Source organism: Poromitra crassiceps (assembly GCF_964638095.1).
Source record: "Poromitra crassiceps genome assembly, chromosome: 12".
Classification (NCBI taxonomy): domain Eukaryota; kingdom Metazoa; phylum Chordata; class Actinopteri; order Beryciformes; family Melamphaidae; genus Poromitra; species Poromitra crassiceps.
Genome location: NC_139632.1, coordinates 2,830,112 through 2,850,985, shown reverse-complemented (window position 1 = coordinate 2,850,985; position 20,874 = coordinate 2,830,112). Strand labels below are relative to the sequence as shown.

Below are 20,874 nucleotides of genomic sequence, written 5' to 3'. Positions count from 1 at the left end.
TGCAGCTAACAAGTGTTACTTACAGGTAAATACTGGACTTATAGAGCTGCTGGTTGCAGCTAACAAGTGTTACTTACAGGTAAATACTGGACTTATAGAGCTGCTGGTTGCAGCTAACAAGTGTTACTTACAGGTAAATACTGGACTTATAGAGCTGCTGGTTGCAGCTAACAAGTGTTACTTACAGATAAATACTGGACTTATAGAGCTGCTGGTTGCAGCTAACAAGTGTTACTTACAGGTAAATACTGGACTTATAGAGCTGCTGGTTGCAGCTAACAAGTGTTACTTACAGGTAAATACTGGACTTATAGAGCTGCTGGTTGCAGCTAACAAGTGCAAGCCCTTCAAGAGGCCTTGGGCTCTATCTTCCGACAGGCGCTATCCCCTAATAGCGTTTGCGCACCTGTTTGCGCGTGCCTTAAGGCAGGGAAGATAGCAGATAGATTGCGCCGTCCGCCAGGTGTTCTGCCGAGTTTTGCTCCCCCGCCAATCAGCAAAAAAAAGCATCCCCACCTCACGGGAGCTACTTGTAATCATTTATACAGAAATGTAACTGTTTAAAAGTTATATCATTGTCTGGTAGACGTGACCTCCCTGATTTCTAAGTTAAAACGGCCCCGAAATATGTTGGGGATGCAATGATATATACCCAATTTTAGCAGCATAATTTGTTGTCTTGGCGTGGCTGTGCGTAATGACATATCCAAAACGAATTCCACTTTCCACTGCGCAAATACCTCTCTGCGCTGGGAGCGCAAAGGTAATCTCCATGCAGCGCACCCAGCGCAGAGAGGTATTTGCGCATAAGAGGTCCTTTTCAAAGCTCTTAGCGCAAAGTAATTGCGCGCTGCTGACGATAGCATAATGCCATCTATCACCACATTTTAGCGCTGAAACGCCTGCTTTGGCTTGTGGCAGCCAATGCCCAGTACAGTTATCACAGGCATGCGCTTGTGTCCGCCCCCAATTTGCATTGCGCACGGTGTTAAACTAGCGCAAATGCTAAATTAGCGCTTTTGGGAAGATAGAGCCCCTTGTCTCCCTTCAAAGAGGCCTTGTCTCTTGCCAGGCCATCATTGTAAATAAGAATTTGTTCTTAATTGATTTGCGTGGTTAGATAAAGGTAAAAAAAAAAAAGATGGAAAAAAAAAAAAAGTGTTACTTACAGGTAAATACTGGATTCATTTCCACCAATGTCTGGGGACTGCAACTTCTGGACAAGGATGATGATGATGCCAATGAACAGGACAAAGTTGATCTGTAGGAGATATAATGTGAAAATCCACTAAATCCTTTGTAAAAAATTAATTAATCTTGTATTCAGGTTTCTCAAATATGAGAATACATCAGCGATAACGCACCATGATTGACGCCAGCACAGGTCCCTTTATCACCCACCAGATGGCAGCGTGGTCATTCATATCCCAACACCTGAGGGAAGTGGTAAAAGATAAATAAATAAATGGGGGCGGCTGTGGTTCAGGAGGTAGAGCGGGTCGTCCACCAATCAGAAGGTCGGTGGTTCGATCCCCGGCTCCTCCAGTCCGCATGTTGAAGTGTCCTTGGGCAAGACACCAAACCCCAAATTGCTCCCGATGGCTGTGCCAGCACCCTGCGTGGCAGCTTGCCACCCTCGGTGTGTGAATGGGTGAATGTAGGCACATTGTAAAGTGCTTTTGATCAAATAAAAGCGTTATATAAATGCATTTACCATAAATAAAAATAAAATTGAATTACAAACATTCATCATATTGGACAGTCACCACATAATATGAAGACAACCTCCAGCTTAAAATTCTGTGGTCGATAGCTTACCCGTTGTTATCGAAGTGCAGTCTCAGCACTGCCCATATGGTCACACAGACTGTGGGGGTTCCTGATTGTAACATATGAAAATACAATGCATACATTAACTTATTGGGCATTTAACCCTTTAATGTTCGCTCCAAGAAAAAAGCAATGTAAAAACATTTTTTTTTGTAGTTTTTGTTATTAGGGCACTAATAACCTAACTAACCCTAACCCTAATAACAAGAATAACAAAATCATTACAGACCCCACAGTTTTCGGGCGGTGGAAACGGCCGTGTATCTTGCTTTGTCCAGGCCGATTCGTGGATTTGGGAATGCCTACTCTGCTGTGAAACTACTCTGTGTGAAACTACTCTGTTGTGAAACTACTCTGTTGTGAAACTACTCTGCTGTGAAACTACTCTGTTGTGAAACTACTCTGCTGTGAAACTACTCTGTTGTGAAACTACTCTGTTGTGAAACTACTCTGCTGTGAAACTACTCTGTTGTGAAACTACTCTGTTGTGAAACTACTCTGCTGTGAAACTACTCTGCTGTGAAACTACTCTGCTGTGAAACTACTCTGCTGTGAAACTACTCTGTTGTGAAACTACTCTGTTGTGAAACTACTCTGCTGTGAAACTACTCTGCTGTGAAACTACTCTGCTGTGAAACTACTCTGTTGTGAAACTACTCTGTTGTGAAACTACTCTGCTGTGAAACTACTCTGTTGTGAAACTACTCTGTTGTGAAACTACTCTGTTGTGAAACTACTCTGTTGTGAAACTACTCTGCTGTGAAACTACTCTGCTGTGAAACTACTCTGTTGTGAAACTACTCTGTTGTGAAACTACTCTGCTGTGAAACTACTCTGCTGTGAAACTACTCTGCTGTGAAACTACTCTGTTGTGAAACTACTCTGTTGTGAAACTACTCTGCTGTGAAACTACTCTGTTGTGAAACTACTCTGCTGTGAAACTACTCTGTTGTGAAACTACTCTGTTGTGAAACTACTCTGTTGTGAAACTACTCTGTTGTGAAACTACTCTGTTGTGAAACTACTCTGTTGTGAAACTACTCTGCTGTGAAACTACTCTGTTGTGAAACTACTCTGCTGTGAAACTACTCTGTTGTGAAACTACTCTGCTGTGAAACTACTCTGCTGTGAAACTACTCTGCTGTGAAACTACTCTGTTGTGAAACTACTCTGCTGTGAAACTACTCTGCTGTGAAACTACTCTGTTGTGAAACTACTCTGTTGTGAAACTACTCTGTTGTGAAACTACTCTGCTGTGAAACTACTCTGCTGTGAAACTACTCTGTTGTGAAACTACTCTGCTGTGAAACTACTCTGTTGTGAAACTACTCTGTTGTGAAACTACTCTGCTGTGAAACTACTCTGTTGTGAAACTACTCTGTTGTGAAACTACTCTGTTGTGAAACTACTCTGCTGTGAAACTACTCTGTTGTGAAACTACTCTGCTGTGAAAATACTCTGCTGTGAAACTACTCTGTTGTGAAACTACTCTGCTGTGAAACTACTCTGTTGTGAAACTACTCCGTTGTGAAACTACTCTGTTGTGAAACTACTCTGCTGTGAAACTACTCTGTTGTGAAACTACTCTGTTGTGAAACTACTCTGTTGTGAAACTACTCTGCTGTGAAACTACTCTGCTGTGAAACTACTCTGTTGTGAAACTACTCTGTTGTGAAACTACTCTGCTGTGAAACTACTCTGTTGTGAAACTACTCTGTTGTGAAACTACTCTGCTGTGAAACTAATCTGTTGTGAAACTACTCTGTTGTGAAACTACTCTGCTGTGAAACTACTCTGTTGTGAAACTACTCTGCTGTGAAACTACTCTGTTGTGAAACTACTCTGTTGTGAAACTACTCCGCTGTGAAACTGGCGACATTATCAAATCAATTTGCAACTTTGATGATATTTCGTCTGCCATTGAAGCTGGTCTTCACCAGCGCATAATTACGCAACAGTTCTTGTCACCTCATCCAGCAGCTTTGACCTCTGTTACAGCCCCGAGTCGCACGCTACAAGCCCAGAATATGGACTTGTATTATTGCTCATTAACAGTGTTAAAATACATTTGCCTCACAACTTCACAATAACACTAATCTGTGTGTTATGGAACGCATCTGTAGCCTACCAGCTGCCAATATAATGCCACAACGACAGCTGGGCGGCTGCTAAGTTAGAGAAAGTGTGTTGTAAAGCAGAATCTACGGGACTATCTAGAGGAGAGAAAGTGTAGTTGTAAAGCAGAATCTACGGGACTATCTAGAGGAGAGAAAGTGTGTTGTAAAGCAGAATCTACGGGACTATCTAGAGGAGAGAAAGTGTGTTGTAAAGCAGAATCTACGGGACTATCTAGAGGAGAGAAAGTGTAGTTGTAAAGCAGAATCTACGGGACTATCTAGAGGAGAGAAAGTGTGTTGTAAAGCAGAATCTACGGGACTATCTAGAGGAGAGAAAGTGTGTTGTAAAGCAGAATCTACGGGACTATCTAGAGGAGAGAAAGTGTAGTTGTAAAGCAGAATCTACGGGACTATCTAGAGGAGAGAAAGTGTGTTGTAAAGCAGAATCTACGGGACTATCTAGAGGAGAGAAAGTGTGTTGTAAAGCAGAATCTCCGGGACTATCTAGAGGAGAGAAAGTGTGTTGTAAAGCAGAATCTACGGGACTATCTAGAGGAGAAACAGGTTTTGTTGTGGATGTGCAGTGCATGGTGCATGGAGAGGTGCACTAGCTATACAGTAGACACCAACATAGAGGTGAGCATTGCTTCTTTGTGAAGAAGAAATGGACATTTTTATTCTACTGCGCTATCTCAATTTTGGCCATACCGGTGATAATTGTACGAAATTTGAGCATAATATGCCTTTCTTATCTCATAGTGCAAGTCAAGCTGGTTATGTGCTTTGCTTAATTTGTCCCATGCCTGCCTTTATTGACATTGCGTTCATTGTTTCACAAGCCATTTGTTCGCACAAAAGTGGGATTACAAAATATGCCTGCCTGGTAAACAAGGGTCAAAGAGGGTGACTTGATGTCTCACCCCAGCCAATGATGATGTACCAGTAGAAATATCTCCTCTCAGGGAAGAAGGTTTCCACCAATAGAGTGAAGAGGTACAGACCCTCGATGAACAGCCAGAAGTAGTTAGAGAGGACGCAGTAGTGGAAGAACACCATGACCGATTTACACTCCACCTTCAAGGAGAAACAAAGACAACTGTGATTTTATATATATATATATGTGTGTGTGTGTGTGTGTGTGTGTGTGTGTGTGTGTGTGTGTGTGTGTGTGTGTGTGTGTGTGTGTGTGTGTGTGTGTGTATATATATATATATATATATATATATATATATATATATATATATATATATATATATATATATATATTACCTGCCCATCAACAAATTCCATCATGCTACATTTGAACAAATCATTGAGTGCCATGCGTAACATCACAGAAGAACAGGGACTGGGTGGTGTGTGTGTAACATCACAGAAGAACAGAGACTGGGTGGTGTGTGTGTGTAACATCACAGAAGAACAGAGACTGGGTGGTGTGTGTGTGTAACATCACAGAAGAACAGAGACTGGGTGGTGTGTGTGTAACATCACAGAAGAACAGAGACTGGGTGGTGTGTGTGTAACATCACAGAAGAACAGAGACTGGGTGGTGTGTGTGTAACATCACAGAAGAACAGAGACTGGGTGGTGTGTGTGTGTAACATCACAGAAGAACAGGGACTGGGTGGTGTGTGTGTAACATCACAGAAGAACAGAGACTGGGTGGTGTGTGTGTAACATCACAGAAGAACAGAGACTGGGTGGTGTGTGTGTGTAACATCACAGAAGAACAGAGACTGGGTGGTGTGTGTGTAACATCACAGAAGAACAGAGACTGGGTGGTGTGTGTGTAACATCACAGAAGAACAGAGACTGGGTGGTGTGTGTGTGTAACATCACAGAAGAACAGGGACTGGGTGGTGTGTGTAACTCACAGTGTGTATGAAGCAGTGGTCGCTGTCCTCCTTAGCGTAAAGCACGCCATCTTTGATGAAGACGGAAATGGCTCTCAGCATGAACGACACAAAGAGGTTCATGTGGATGAAGTTCCTGGTGCAGTGCAGCTTCCTGTGTTTGAAACCAGAACCAGTAACTGCTGTCATACACCAACAGTGACTGATCCAAGTTCAGTGTTGGGCAAGTTACTCAGGAAGTGTAATCAGTTACAATTTACTTATTAGCCTACTCCTTAACTCATTGAGTGCCAATGACGACAATCGTCGTCAATTCGAATACTAACGTAGAGTGCCAATGACGACGATTGTCGTCAATTGCGTGGGACGTGGAGCAATGCCTGATACATCTGTAAAATTTTGGGGCATGTTGAATGTGTATAACCTATTTTACCGACCCATTAGGTGGCGACAGTGCTCTCCAGATTAGAGAAAGTTGAGTAAAAACAGCAGAAAAAGCCGTGATGAAACCATTCTCATGAGAATGGTTTGGCTTTTCGCTGTCGCGCTGGGAGCCGGCGCACAACGGTGGGGGGCTCCGAAAATAGACTCTGGGTGCAGCACACTTTGAAACGCGCAGCAGAAAGCCCAGAATCGGAAGCAGCTTCATCCCAGCTCACAACCGAAACCCCAGAAACGAGCGAGCCCGATCCAGACTCCCCCGACGAGCGGCCGCCATCCGAACGTGGATCCGCAAGCAGCAGAGCGAGCAGAGCCACCAGAGACACACCCACGGAGGAGGAGTTTGCAGTAGAGGGGGGTGGGGGTGCTGTTATATTGAAGGAAATTACTGTTCAGATGTTTCAGGTCAGAAAATATTAGCTTCAGAGTCAGTGATTTGCTTGAAATGCTTCATTTCACAAAAGGCTCATTATCTGAGCTTCTAGATGGAAACGCCTGTTTTTGCTGTTTTTGACCTATCTTCTCCGGCTGATAACTAAAGAACGGAAAATGATATCAATAAACTTTTTTTTGCTGCTGATACAATAGAGTCTCATCGTTCTTTGTGCGTGTTCGGTGTTTACATAGTAATATCACACAATATTCTGTGGGCCTCGAGAAATCACTGAAAACGCTCTGAAACTCTGGCACTGGGAGCGTCCGTTCTCCAAAAGTGGCTGGCACTCAATGAGTTAAAAAGTAATAATATTACATTACTTATTACTTTGTATCAAAAGTAATTGGTTACATTACTCGTTGCATTCCTATTACCATTACTGCTATTGCTTTCGCCAGCTCCTTTTAGAACCGAATCCACTTGAATACAGGAGGAGTCAAAAATCATAGCAGCCATACTTTTGATTGATTTGCCTATTCAACTTATGTAGCCACGCCCATTTGACCCGGTCGTGTGGTCGTGTGACGACTTCCGGCAAAAGAAAAAAAATGGCTGGCTGCTCCAATACCATCTAACTCTGAATTAACTAATAATTTAGTCAATTGTATGTAACATACCAAATAAAAGCAAACGACAATGTCTAAGAATGCAACGCCATGTAACTGGCTCGTTAAGTCTCGCATTCCATGGAATTACGTTAACGTCTGCGGGTCTTATAGACATAAGTGGCTCGAGCTGCGCTCGGAGGAGAGAAAACCAACTGAAGCTTTCTTTGTTGGAGTCCAGGTATGTTTTACAAGTGCTCGTCATTGTCGACGATAACGTTATCTGACCTGGCTAACAGTGGATACTCCGCTTGCTTGCTGTGTACCGAGCTCAAAGTAGTAGGCTACATTCTTTGTTTTACCCCCTGCACTGTCCGCTCCAAGAACAACTCTCTTCTTCTGACATTCTTTCGTATTTGGCGCCGTGACCAGCGGAAGTGTTAACACGACCCGGAAGAATTTGGCCCACCCCCGCGTCTGAACATAAGGTGAAATAGGACAAAAAAGTGATGGCGTTCTGGCAATGTGCCAGCAGCACTGGAGAAAGTCATGCTTAACTTCACGTGAACTTACATGGATTAGTAACTGTATTATTACTGTTTTGGAAATTGTAACCTCTTACACTACTCGTTACTGGGGAAAGTAATATATTACAGTAACATAACCGTAATACATTACTACCCAACACTGTCAGTTGAAATGTCTCACCTGAACCTGCACAGGATGACCATGGCCATGGTGAGGGAGACCAGGGAGGTGCTGTAGCCCACAGTATACAGAGCCTTCACTGACACATAGTATATAGGTGTCTCCCCCTACAGGCAGACAACAGCGCAATAAATAGACTACACACATTAAGGGCTCTATCTTCCCAACGGCGGTCATTTTGCGTTAGCGCCCGTTTTGCGCTGGAATAGCGCCGCGCAAAGCCCTAATTGTGGGCGTGTGGGGCCGCTGCGCTTCACGTCATCTCGGCGCAAACCTCCATAGGCGTGTTTATGCCCATAAAGGATTCACAAGGTGAGATCACTCCCCTTAAAAGCCACAGCGTCACCGCCATCACGTCACCAGCTTCTTTCTTGCTGAGAGCAAGCAGAGAAACAGAGAGAGAAAAGAGAGAGGGGGAGAGAGAAAGAGAGAGAGAGAGGGAGGGTGAGAGAGACAGAGCGAGAGAGAGAGGGGGGGGGGGGGGGGGGGAACGAGAGAGGGAAGAGAGAGAGGGCCGCCGCGCAAAGTTTTGCTCATATAGGCTATAACATAGGCCTACACATCTCAAAATATGTGTTTCTTTAATAGGGTAGGAATGTGTAAGATTTTACTTCTAGCCTATTTCAATAGCCTATGTCAGACTTGTCCACTCTGGTTAAGCCATTGACTGCGGTTACGCCATCCGCGCTGTGGAGAAGCTGGTCTTGCATGTGTGCAATTACAGGGAAAGAGGTTACTGTACTGGCCGGACACTACGGGTCGGTGCCCTGGGTGTTTTGGGCCGGCCAGGGTGGGGAGAGGCAGCTTGGCACAACACCGTCACAACTTTCTCAAAAGCAATCTATGGTTACCTCACACCACAAACCTGTATGGTCGGGAATTATGTAGCCTAATAAAACCATGACAAACGAATTCTAATTTTTAAATCAAGGTTTGTTTTTGTTTTCTGCAATGTAGGCTATAGTGGAAATCAACATGGCATTCCGAGGAGAGAAGAGTGTGTGCAGGCGCGAGGAGAGTGACATCCATGCCGTGCGTAAATGTATCCAAGCAAGGATTTCCTGCACTGCACGGAGAATACTGTCTGCGCTCAGGCGTACGCCTGGCGTAGTGGGGTTGTTTGCGCTAAGACCAGCTATTTGCTGGCGTTAAAATTGAGAGCACCCAAGGCCCCTTTTGCGCTGGAACGCCTATTTTGGAACGGGCAACGCCCAAACCTCTCTTTGCGCTCGGCACATACCGACGGTATCTTCCCCACAGCGCTAAATGACACTTGCGCGAGACAGATGATAGGCTAGAGGCCCACCGACACGCCTGGGCCACGCACGCCTACACCTGTGTCATCACAGCGCAAAACTGGACGGTGGAGGCAGACGATAGCTTAAGACGCTGGGAAGATGGCAATAAGAGGCGCGCAAACGCAGAGCAAATGATACGGCGATGGGGCCCTAAAAGCCTTGAACAGAAATGCTGACGGCACTGTGGGGGTTTGCTTACAGTATGGCTGCTGTTGCCCTCATCAAGGAGGCAGGCGTCCACGTAGTGAGGGAAGGTCTCAGACCAGCCCAGCTCAGTACAGTTACGGCTCACCGTCCCCAGCTCTGTGAACACAAGAGCGTTTATTTGATCATGGTTTATTTTGGCAGAGGGGATACACTGGACAACTGAGGTTCAAACAAACACAGACTTTACATCTGCCAGGGTCAGAAGTTACATGTGGAGTTAGACTCGTTCGTAGAGTGGAATCAGGAAGAGAGGTAAACCTCATCAAATTAATTGTATGAGTTAATAGGGCTCCAATCGAGTTTTATTATATTGTAAGATAAATGTTGTTTTGGAGACTTCCACACACTGCAGGTTGTTTACCATTTTACAATACAGTCAAATTTAAACTGTATTGTCTCTTGTGCTACTGCACTGCAATATGAATTTGGGTTTGCTCTGTAATTGGGTATAAACACCCTTTAAATAACCCAATGAGATCAACTTAATTAATTTCCAATTGTAATTCAGCATGAGTAGCCTATCCCATCTGCTGCTGCCATCTGCAACTGACCTGGGTCTTCTTCGCTTAGGAACTCAGAGAAGAGTTCGGGGCAGTTGACCTCCACCACTTCTCCAATCCTCGCAGGATGCCAGCATGTCAGGTTGTCCCAAAACCATTGGCACCCTGGGTACGCAGAGGGTAGGGAGATGTACAGTACAGAGGGTAGAGCGATATTACATTACATTACGTCATTTGGCAGACGCTTTTATCCAAAGCGACTTACAATAACACATTTTTGTCAGCAATAGAGCAATCAACTATGGAGCACAGTCTATGACAACTACAACTTCTGAAGGAACAGTGGTACAAGTTTAGTTTAGGTCAGTAGTTTTTTTTTTTTTTTTTTTTTTAAGAAAGAGAGAGAAATAAGTTAGTTCAAGAAGGGCCCAGATGGAGCCTGAAGAGGTGAGTCTTTAGTCTTTTCCGAAAGATCGGCAGTGATTCAGCTGTCCTGACCGAAGGTGGAAGCTTGTTCCAGAAACTGAGGTGCCAGGGACGAGAAGAGTCGAGATCGGGATGAGCGACTTTTGAGCCCCCGTAGCGAAGGAGGGGCGAGGCGACCTGCACTGGTGGAGGAGCGAAGGGAGCGCTGAGAGGTTTGGAACCTGACCATAGATTGCAGGTACAGGGGAGCTGACTGGTGTACAGCCCTGTAGGCCAGTACCAGTGTCTTGAATTTGATGCGTGCCGAGATGGGAAGCCAGTGGAGGTCCTGGAAGAGGGGAGTGACATGAGAGAATTTGGGTTGGTTGAATACCAGACGGGCTGCAGCGTTCTGAATGAGCTGAAGCGGTCGGATGTCGGAGGCAGGTAGGCCGGCCAGGAGCACGTTGCAGTAGTCCAGGCGAGAGATGATAAGTGACTTCTCTTGTGAGAAAGGGACGGATTTTGCGGATGTTGTAGAGGGAGAACCTACAGGAGCGTGCTGTTGCAGCTATGTTGGCTGAGCAAGACAGATGGTTGTCAAGGATCACCCCAAGGTTCTTAGCTGTTTGGGAGGGAAGTACAGTGGTATTGTCAATGGAGATGGAGAGATCTGCGAGAGGGCAGTCTTTCCCTGGGAGGAAGAGTAGCTCTGTCTTACCAAGGTTGAGCTTGAGGTGGTGGGCAGACATCCAGTCGCCAATGTCTTTGAGACATGCAGAGATACGAGCCTCGATTTGAGTGTCGGAGGGGGGGAAGGAAAGGAAAAGCTGGGTGTCATCAGCATAGCAGTGATAAGAAAAGCCATGAGATGAGATCACATAGGCAAGATATCTGATATAGAGAAGGAAAAGTAAGGGGGCCAGGACAGAGCCCTGGGGAACACCGGTGGTAAGAGGGCAGGATCTGGAGAGGGACCCTCTCCATAAGACCTGTAGTGCGGGAGCTCCGCACTACAATACCCAGAGTGCCTGACTCTGTAAAGAGTACCACTTTGGCCTTTGGTCTGCTGCGTTCTTTTATACATACAATATCGTCGCTGTCGTTCCAGGACCTCGAATTTCCAAAACAGAAACTTTTCAGGAAGTAAAAAAAACCTGTTTGCTCTTAAAATACTGAACCAAATGTCGTCAAAGTTGGCACATGTCTTAATTATAGTTAGTTTCCGGCTGAATGTGTCATTACTTTATTAATATCTTACCTGGATAAGCTCAAATGATGTTGTTTATATTATCAGTCCGACTTGGAATCACTTTCTCGCGGCCAGTCAAGCGGGAGAGAGTCGCATATTCATGCACGAGCCCCCAAGCTCCAGGCCGCGGGGGCGCGCGCAGGAGCAACAGCATTGCCCCTCGCCTCTCATGTCCGAGGCAGGGGCTTTCGCATGGGGTGAGAAATAGTCTGACATAACGTAGCGTTAACGTTACTTTATTCTCGTCAGAAAACACTCCGATTTGCATGTTAAAACAAGTTTGCAGCCTAGGAATAACTGGAAAACATTTGATTGATATATTAACGTCAGAGGAAGCCAGGATTAGTCAAAACGATATGAGAAATACACAGCGCGTCTGCCGTGTGTCTTTTCCGGGTTTACTGTCCTGCGTGGGGGGGTACACACGGAGGTAGGGGACGAATTTCGAGGTTTGACTGACAGATTGAGGGCGAATGGCGTTACGAGATTTACTCACAAGCTCGTTTTAATGCTTTTCCATTGGTTGCATTTGTTAAAAACCACACAGAGACGTGAAGGGTGACCAATGGCATTGATTCATGACAAAAAATATAAAAAAGTGAAAAAAGGCACATTCGAGGTCCTGGCACAACAGCGACGATATGTTCTTTTATACAATATGTACTGCTGTAGCTTTTTATTTTATTTCTTGTAATAATGTATGTCAGATTTATGACATCACTGATGATGTCATCAGTGGGATTTATGACATCACTGATGATGTCACAGTGAGATCAGGGATTTATGACATCACTGATGATGTCACAGTGGGATTGATGACATCACGGATGATGTCACAGTATGATTTATGACATCCCTGATGATGTCACAGTGGGATTTATGACATCATGGATGATGTCACAGTGGGATTTATGACATCACAGTGGGACAATCACAGTGGGACAGAGAAACAGAGCCCGAGCTCCCATTTATATGTGGGATTAGTGGAACCGTGGGAGTTGGACCCATAGACATATATAAGGCTAGATGGCTTAAGGCGGAGTCACCAGCGTCGTTGAAGCGCCGCCATCTTGCTACGGCAGGCTTTCTGGTACGTTCTCTGGTAGCTGTTGGAGGGTGCACAGACAAAAATACTCATAACTTGCTGAAATCTTGACGGATTTACAAACGGTTTGGTTTATTACAAGCATATTCCGTTCCCGAGATATGGCAACAACAAAACAAAAAACACAAAAAACACTATATTTTTGATGGGCTCCAAATTACACCAAAATTATACCGAAGCATCTATGCCATGAGAGGGATTCAGGCACAAAGTTTCATGCAGTTTCATCCATTTCCCTAGGAGTTATGATCATCTGATGTGATAATACTAACCCAACAACAGATGCTCATAGCTCCTAGCAAAATGGATGAAACTGCATGAAACTAGGTGCGTGAATTCATCTCATGATGATGATGCTTCAGTTTAAGTTTGGTGTAATTTGGAGCCAAAAATAATAATAAAATGTTAGCGTTTTTTTAACCCATAGATATATATAAAGCTGTGGTGCCGTAGCAAGATGGCCACCATGCGACGACGTCGCTCTCCATTGACCGGCAGCGCGGGTAAGCCATCTAGCCTTATATATGTCTATGGTTGGACCGCCCTCGTGGGAGTTAGACACCCCCCCCCCCCCCCCCATGGGAGTTGGAGCATGTGACATCATCACTGATGACATCATTGCTCGACTGACATCACATAATTAGGTAATTAGGACAATTACCTAATTAGAAAATCTGGCTCTGTCGGGTCACCCGCACAGGTGCTCTTTGCACGCCCTGAAAGTTTCGGCCCGATCGGACGTAAAACGGCATAGCTGTGGCTGGACAAAATTCTACACGCACGCACGCACGCACGCACACACACACAGACACACACACACACACACACACACACACACACACACACACACACACACATACACACACACACACACACACACACACACACACACACACACACACACACACACAAAACCTACCAAATCCTGGATCATTTCCTGGGTCATCTGAAGCGATCTTTTCCATGCATTTCTCTCTCTCTCTCTTGGTGACACAGTCAGAGTGCCCATGTTGGCCTGAAACCTGGAAGACAGCATGAACACACATACACACACACACACACACACACACACACACACACACACACACGCATTTACGCACACCACACCTCAAAGACTTGAGACTTGACTTGGACTTGAGATTTGGGACTTGTGAACAATTTTTATTTTTGTGTGTATTAACATCAGTGTTGGGCAAGTTACTTTCAAAATGTAATATACTACATATTACTAGTTACTTTCATTTGAAAGTAATAAGTTAGAGTGACTTGTTACTTATTACACTACTGTTGCATTACTTTCACCAAAATAACAGCAGTAGCAGAATCATGTGACTCATGTCACATATTTACATTACAGCCCCGGCTGGTCGTCATAGTGACTGCACATCTGCCCTCCGCCCATACCATAGCCCAAGTAGGCTATACCGTATAGCGTTCAAATTAAATCCATAGACGGAACTTTTAAACTGGTTAGGAAATCGTTACATGGGCAAAGAGACCATCGGCCAGGAGTATGGATATCAATTTGTTGTTATTTAGCCTACATGCATGCACGCTACGGGGAGAAGGGAAGCCACCCCGGGCTGCGCTGCGCGGGGGACGGGAGTTACGCTACGGGCCGGGGAGAAGGGAAGCCACCACCCCGGCGGCCTCTCACCAGGCAAGACCGCGGCTTCACTAAACCCCCGCCTCCGGCCTAGCAGAGCCGACGTTACACACAACTACAAGGGCTTCCCAGAGTAGCTGACTTTTTCTCTCTCAAAACAATTTAAACCCGTCATGTTAAAGCTGAGCAAGGAGATCGATTTTATTTCACCAGAGCCGAAGGCAGCAACACAAAAGACTGATGGAAATAACAGAAGAGAATTAGCAACAGGCGGACACAGGAAGTAGGTCAGAGACGGGTCATGAGTTACATGATTTTAGATGGGTCAAAGTCATATTTGTGATGTATCTTGCCCATTCTATGGCCAGGGGAGTTGTAATATATTGTCATGTCATGGTGTTTTGGGGTCATTAACTCATTGAGTGCCAGCCACTTTTGGAGAATGGACGCTCTCAGTGCCAGAGTTTCAGAGCATTTTCAGTGATTTCTCGAGGCCCACAGAATATTGTGTGATATTACTATGTAAACACCGAACATGCCCAAAGAACGATGAGAGTCTATTGTATCATCAGCAAAAAAAAGTTTATTGATATCATTTTCCGTTCTTTAGTTATCAGCCGGAGAAGATAGGTTGATTTCAGCAAAAACAGACGTTTCAGACTAGAAGCTGAGATAATCAACCTTTTGTGAAATGAAACATTTCAAGCACATCACTGACTCTGAAGCTAATATTTTCTGATGTAGTGACACCTCAAAAATAATTTCCTTCAATAAAAGAGCGAAAACAAAGGAATTTTGTTTGGCAAAATAATATTTTTTAGCTGCAACCAGCAGCGCTGGCCCCTGCTGCGCAGACCCTACACCTTCTTGCTGGTCTTGATTTACTGCTGGTGGGCATCAGATATTCTAGCTTGTGTTTGCCAACCAATCTGTCCATCGAGCCTGCTGTCTGGGTCTGTCTGGGTCAGTGTTGTATGCTGCCCTGCGTGCCCCACCCCCCTCGACTGCAAACCCCTCCTCCATGGGTGTGTCTCTGGTGGCTCTGGTGGCTCTGTGCTGCGTTTGCTCTGCACTGAAAACCCAGCTTTTTTACAGCGTTCCGCGTGTATTTGTCACCGGCTCCCAGCGCTTCCAACTGAGAATAATAACAACTCCACAACTAATCATGCGGATGGGCTATCGCAGCGGAGACGGAGGGGCTCAATTGTGGCAGCAGATTTGCTGCTGCAGGCACAGCTAACGTTATGCTTCATGCATATCGATGCATACCGATGCGGTTTCCGTGTCCCCACGGCTGCTTCTCTGTTTTTTTCCTCACCTTTCTCTAATCTGGAGAGCACTGTCGCCACCTAATGGGTCCGTAAAATAGCTTTTACACATTCGACATCCACCATAATTTCACAGGAGATGCATCTGGCTTTGATCCACGTCCCACCATCAAAAACGCAATTGACGACAATCGTCGTCATTGGCACTCAACGTTACTATTTGAATTGACGACGATTGTCGTCATTGGCACTCAATGAGTTAATAAACAAGATATATTCTGTTATTTTTCTATATATTTTTTTGGTTGTGCTATTTTACATTGAAGTCAACGGGGAGAGGCTGTGTTTTTAACCTAAAAGGGGGCGGGAACATGTGGCGCCTACAAAATGACGTATTGCCGATGTGACGTACGTAGGCTACAGTACATGGCAGGCAGAGGGAGGAGTGTCTTAAAGGTACAGTAGCTATGCTAATGATGTAACCTGGCTGTGTGAGCCTGGGAAAGTTTAAGTGTGTGTGTGTGTGTGTGTGTGTGTGTGTGTGTGTGTGTGTGTGTGTGTGTGTGTGCGCGCGCGCGCGTCCTGTGTAGTCATTACATTATTACATATTACATTATGTCCTTTTGCAGATGCTTTTCTCCAAAACGACTTACAATATCACATCTCATCAAGAGCACAGAGAACAGCATGAAAGATTATACTTGGCCAATTTATCCCCATGCTACCCTATCTGCCCTGGTCACTGCTCCACCCTCTGCCGATCTGGGGAGAGCCGAGACTAGCACCATGCTTCCTCCAACACATGCGCAGTTGCCAGCTGCTATTCACCTGACAGGAGGAGCTTCACCAGCAGGACGTAGCACGTGGGAGGATCACGCTATTCCCACCAGTTCCCTTCCACCCCAACCAGGCGCCCAGACCGACCAGAGGAGGCGCTAGTGCGGCGACCAGGACACATACACCCAATCCAGCTTCCCACCCTCAGGCACAGCCAATCGTGCCTGTATCGACGCCCGACCAAGCCGGAGGTAACACGTGGATACGAACCTGTAACCCTCGTGTTGGTAGGCAGGGAATCTACCGCTACACTACCCGGACGCCCCATCTATTATGATGCTAATGTGTTTCTCTCCAAATCACACAGGTTCCTGAACGGTAGCTGACAGGTTTACAATTTAGAAAATTCCATCCCTTGCCACCAGGGCGTGTGTGTGTGTGTGTGTGTGAGCACGCGCGCATGCGTGTTTATTAGGAGTCGGTCATGCGTATTGATGAGGTCAGTATCAGCCTCCAACCCTCCCATTGAGGGATTAGTACTAATTTACATAAAGGGAGGGTGGAGGGGAGATGAGGGGAGGGGAGGGGAGATGAGGGGAGGGGAGGGGAGATGAGGGGAGGGGAGGGTGGAGGGGAGAAGAGGGGAGGGGAGGGGGGAGGGGAGATGAGGGGAAGGTGGAGGGGAGAAGAGGGGAGGGGAGGGGGGAGGGGAGATGAGGGGAGGGGAGGGTGGAGGGGAGAAGAGGGGAGGGGAGGGGGGAGGGGAGGGGAGGGGAGGGTGGAGGGGAGAAGAGGGGAGGGGAGGGGAGAGGGGAGATGAGGGGAGAAGAGATAAGGAGAGGGGAGATGAGGGGAGGGGAGGGGGGAGATCAGGGGAGAAGAGGGGAGGGGAGATGAGAGGAGGGGAGGGGAAAGAGGCGGAGAGGAGTAAGTAACCGTAACAAGAGGCTTATCCTTCCTAACAGATTCAACAGACATGAATAATGTTGAATAAACAATGAATAAGTCATGAGAATCCCTATCTGTTATTCCAGCCACTCACTGATCAATAAATGATGAATGAAAACAGCTTGTTATGGTGACACTGAGTGACTGTACTCAACCGCTGTATCACTGAGCTGGCACAGCGCTACCTGCTGCTCAATCACTTTTCATGTCACTTTGCCAGCACATACGCAAGGAAGTGCACTCAGGCATGCACGCACACACACACACACACACACACACACACACACACACACACACACACACACACACACACACACACACACACACACACACACACACACACACACACACACACACACACACACACACACACACACACACACACACACAAAGTGAAGTTACAATAGCAATTTCCCAGAAGAAGAAGAAGAAGAAGAAGAAGAAGAAGAAGAAGAAGAAGAAGAAGAAGAAGAAGAAGAAGTCAAGTCAAGTCAAGTCAAATTTTATTTATATAGCACCTTTCATACACAAGGCAATTCAAGGTGCTTTACAAAAAAATAATCGAAAAAACAAGCAGCAAAGCAATGCACATATAAAAAAACACACATAAAAAACACAGCCGACAGTTTTAGTTAAAATATATACTCAAATTAACAAACATGAAACATTATTTCTGTTTTAAATAAGTTACAAGGCATTCTTCAGTATTATTATTACATGTACAGTCCATTTGTTGGAAATGTACAGGAATCTTTTTTTTTTAATTACAGGCCGAGAGAGGCAGTAGTTTAGTAGCAGTTAAAAGCAAGAGTAAACATAAAGGTCTTTAGCTTGGATTTAAAAATAGGCAGAGTAGGGGCAGATCTAATGTGTTCAGGGAGTTTGTTCCAGTTATGAGAGGCATAGTGGGAGAACGCGGCTTCACCATGTTTTGATTTGGTCCTCGGGACAATTAGTAGACCAGTGCCTGAAGATCTCAGGGATCTGGATGGTTCATAGTGTAGAAGCATTTCAGAGATGTAGTGTGGGCCTGACCCGTTGAGAGATTTGTAAACTATTAGCAGAATTGTGTTCAGCTTTCTTGGTTCTTGTTAGAACTCTAGCAGCCGCATTCTGAATGAGCTGTAGTTGTTTAATAGCTTTTTTGGGAAGACCATTGAAAAGACTGTTGCAGTAGTCTAGCCTGCTAGAAATGAAAGCATGAATTAGTTTTTCAAGATCTTGTTTGGACATGTAGCCTCTAATCCTTGCTATATTTTTTAGATGATAGAAGGCAGATTTTCTTATAAGCTTGACGTGGGAGTTGAAATTTAGATCAGAGTCAATAATAATGCCAAGATTTTTTACCTGGTCCTTTGGCTTCAAAGATAGGGATTCGAGGTGAGCAGTAACTTTGAGCCTATCTTCTTTTTTGCCGAAGACAATTATCTCTGTTTTGTCTTTATTAAGTTGGAGAAAATTCTGGCACATCCAATCATTAATTTGCGCAAGGCACTGACACAGTGTCTCTATGGGGGCATAGTCATCCGATGAGAGGGCTATGTAGAGTTGGGTGTCATCTGCATAGCTATGATAAGCTATTTTGTTTTTTTGCATAATTAGGCCCAGAGAGAGCATATAAAGGTTAAACAGGACAGGACCTAAAATTGATCCTTGGGGTACCCCACATGTCATTTTGGTTTGGTCAGATGTGTAGTTGCCAATGGAGACAAAGTAGTTCCTGTCTTGCAGATAGGATCTGAACCACTCTAGGACCGTGCCGGAAAGCCCGACCCAGTTTTCCAGTCTGTCCAATAGAATTTCGTGGTCAACCGTATCAAAGGCAGCGCTGAGGTCTAGTAACACTAAGATTGAGATTTTACCTGAATCAGTGTTCATTCGGATGTCATTTATAACTCTGATAAGCGCAGTTTCGGTGCTATGATGGGGTCGGAAGCCTGATTGGAAGGGATCTAGGAGATCATTGGAGGATAGAAAGGTATTGAGTTGTTGGTAGACAGTTTTTTCGAGTATTTTGCTAATAAAGGGAAGATTTGATATTGGTCTGTAATTGCTGATTATAGAGGGGTCGAGGCTACGCTTCTTTAGCAAGGGCTTAACAACTGCAGTTTTTAGAGATTTTGGAAAAATGGCCGTAAGAAGAGAGGTATTAATTATCTTCAGTATGTCGGTCGCCAGGCAACTGTAGACATTTTTTAGAAAGCTTGTTGGCAGGGTGTCTAGGCAACACGATGAGGATTTAAGGCCTCGTATCGTTTCTTCTAGTTTCTTGTGGTCAATGACATTGAACTGAGTCATGTTAATTAAGCACCTATTCTGTGGGTGCGGCGGAGCCACATTTGTTCTTGATGTGGAAATAGTTAGTCTGATATTTATAATTTTATCCCTAAAGAAGGTCGCAAATTCATTGCATTTGACATTGGATAGAAGATCAGGGGCAATTTGTGGGGGGGGGTTTGTCAGCCTGTCAACAGTGGCAAAAAGAGTGCGAGCGTCATTGGTGTTTTTGCTGATAATGTCGGAGAAGAAGAATTTTCTGGAATTTTTTAGTTCCTGGTTGTAGGAGTGAAGACTATTTTTATAGATGTCATAATCGATGTGATTATGACACATCGATTCAAGAAGAAGAAGAAGAAGAAGAAGAAGAAGAAGAAGAAGAAGAAGAAGAAGAAAAAAGGAGAAGAAATAGAAATAGAAATCAGCTTACCAAGGGCAAGAGGAGGGATAGGGTGTGGATCAGCAGACTAATAGTGGCAGCAGACATGTTGTGTTCCTCTGAGTCAGACGCTCTTCTGGGCTTGACAGGCACACAGGACAGGATGCTGGTCAGCTCACCACACAGGACAGGATGCTGGTCAGCTCACCACACAGGACAGGATGCTGGTCAGCTCACCACACAGGACAGGATGCTGGTCAGCTCACCACACAGGACAGGATGCTGGTCAGCTCACCACACAGGACAGGATGCTGGTCAGCTCACCACACAGGACAGGGTGCTGGTCAGCTCACCACACAGGACAGGATGCTGGTCAGCTCACCACACAGGACAGGATGCTGGTCACCTCACCACACAGGACAGGATGCTGGTCAGCTCACCACACAGGACAGGATGCTGGTCAGCTCACCACACAGGACAGGATGCTGGTCAGCTCACCACACAGGACAGGATGCTGGTCAGCTCACCACACAGGACAGGATGCTGGTCAGCTCACCACACAGGACAGGATGCTGGTCAGCTCACCACACAGGACAGGATGCTGGTCAGCTCACCTTGGGATCTGAAAAACACAAAGGAGTAGGACATTAGACACTGAAAAAGCTTGTGAGTTTGTGTGTGCACAATATTTGGTGATTTCACTGATTACAATAATGTGGAGGTACTACTTGAGAGAAAGGATCAAATGGTCAAATGTAAGAATAAATCATGAAAATAAATTAAAAATTAAAATCTTCTCTGGAGGCACTAATGGCAACTCTTTCACTCCATTTCTTATTTTGTAATGTTATCATGCTAAAGTTTTCTCTTGCCGTTTTCTAAGCAAAATGTTGTAGTCGGATATATATGCAAGGGTTAATGA

General features: G+C 45.2%; 1 protein-coding gene across 1 annotated transcript in view; it reads right to left on the bottom strand.

Moving 5' to 3' along the window:
• Nucleotides 1-20,060, bottom strand: part of adcyap1r1b (adenylate cyclase activating polypeptide 1b (pituitary) receptor type I) — a gene marked incomplete at both ends in the record, with an annotated part of 25,817 nt that extends 5,757 nt beyond the window's left edge. Inside the window, 10 exons of the mRNA XM_083648311.1 lie at nucleotides 1,170-1,261; nucleotides 1,365-1,434; nucleotides 1,819-1,879; nucleotides 4,868-5,021; nucleotides 5,822-5,954; nucleotides 7,931-8,037; nucleotides 9,428-9,531; nucleotides 9,987-10,100; nucleotides 13,617-13,719; nucleotides 20,004-20,060. Of these exons, the coding sequence (XP_083504437.1) occupies nucleotides 1,170-1,261; nucleotides 1,365-1,434; nucleotides 1,819-1,879; nucleotides 4,868-5,021; nucleotides 5,822-5,954; nucleotides 7,931-8,037; nucleotides 9,428-9,531; nucleotides 9,987-10,100; nucleotides 13,617-13,719; nucleotides 20,004-20,060 (995 nt within the window). The remainder of the gene's footprint in view (nucleotides 1-1,169; nucleotides 1,262-1,364; nucleotides 1,435-1,818; nucleotides 1,880-4,867; nucleotides 5,022-5,821; nucleotides 5,955-7,930; nucleotides 8,038-9,427; nucleotides 9,532-9,986; nucleotides 10,101-13,616; nucleotides 13,720-20,003) is intronic.
• Between the last annotated feature and the right edge of the window lie 814 nt (nucleotides 20,061-20,874).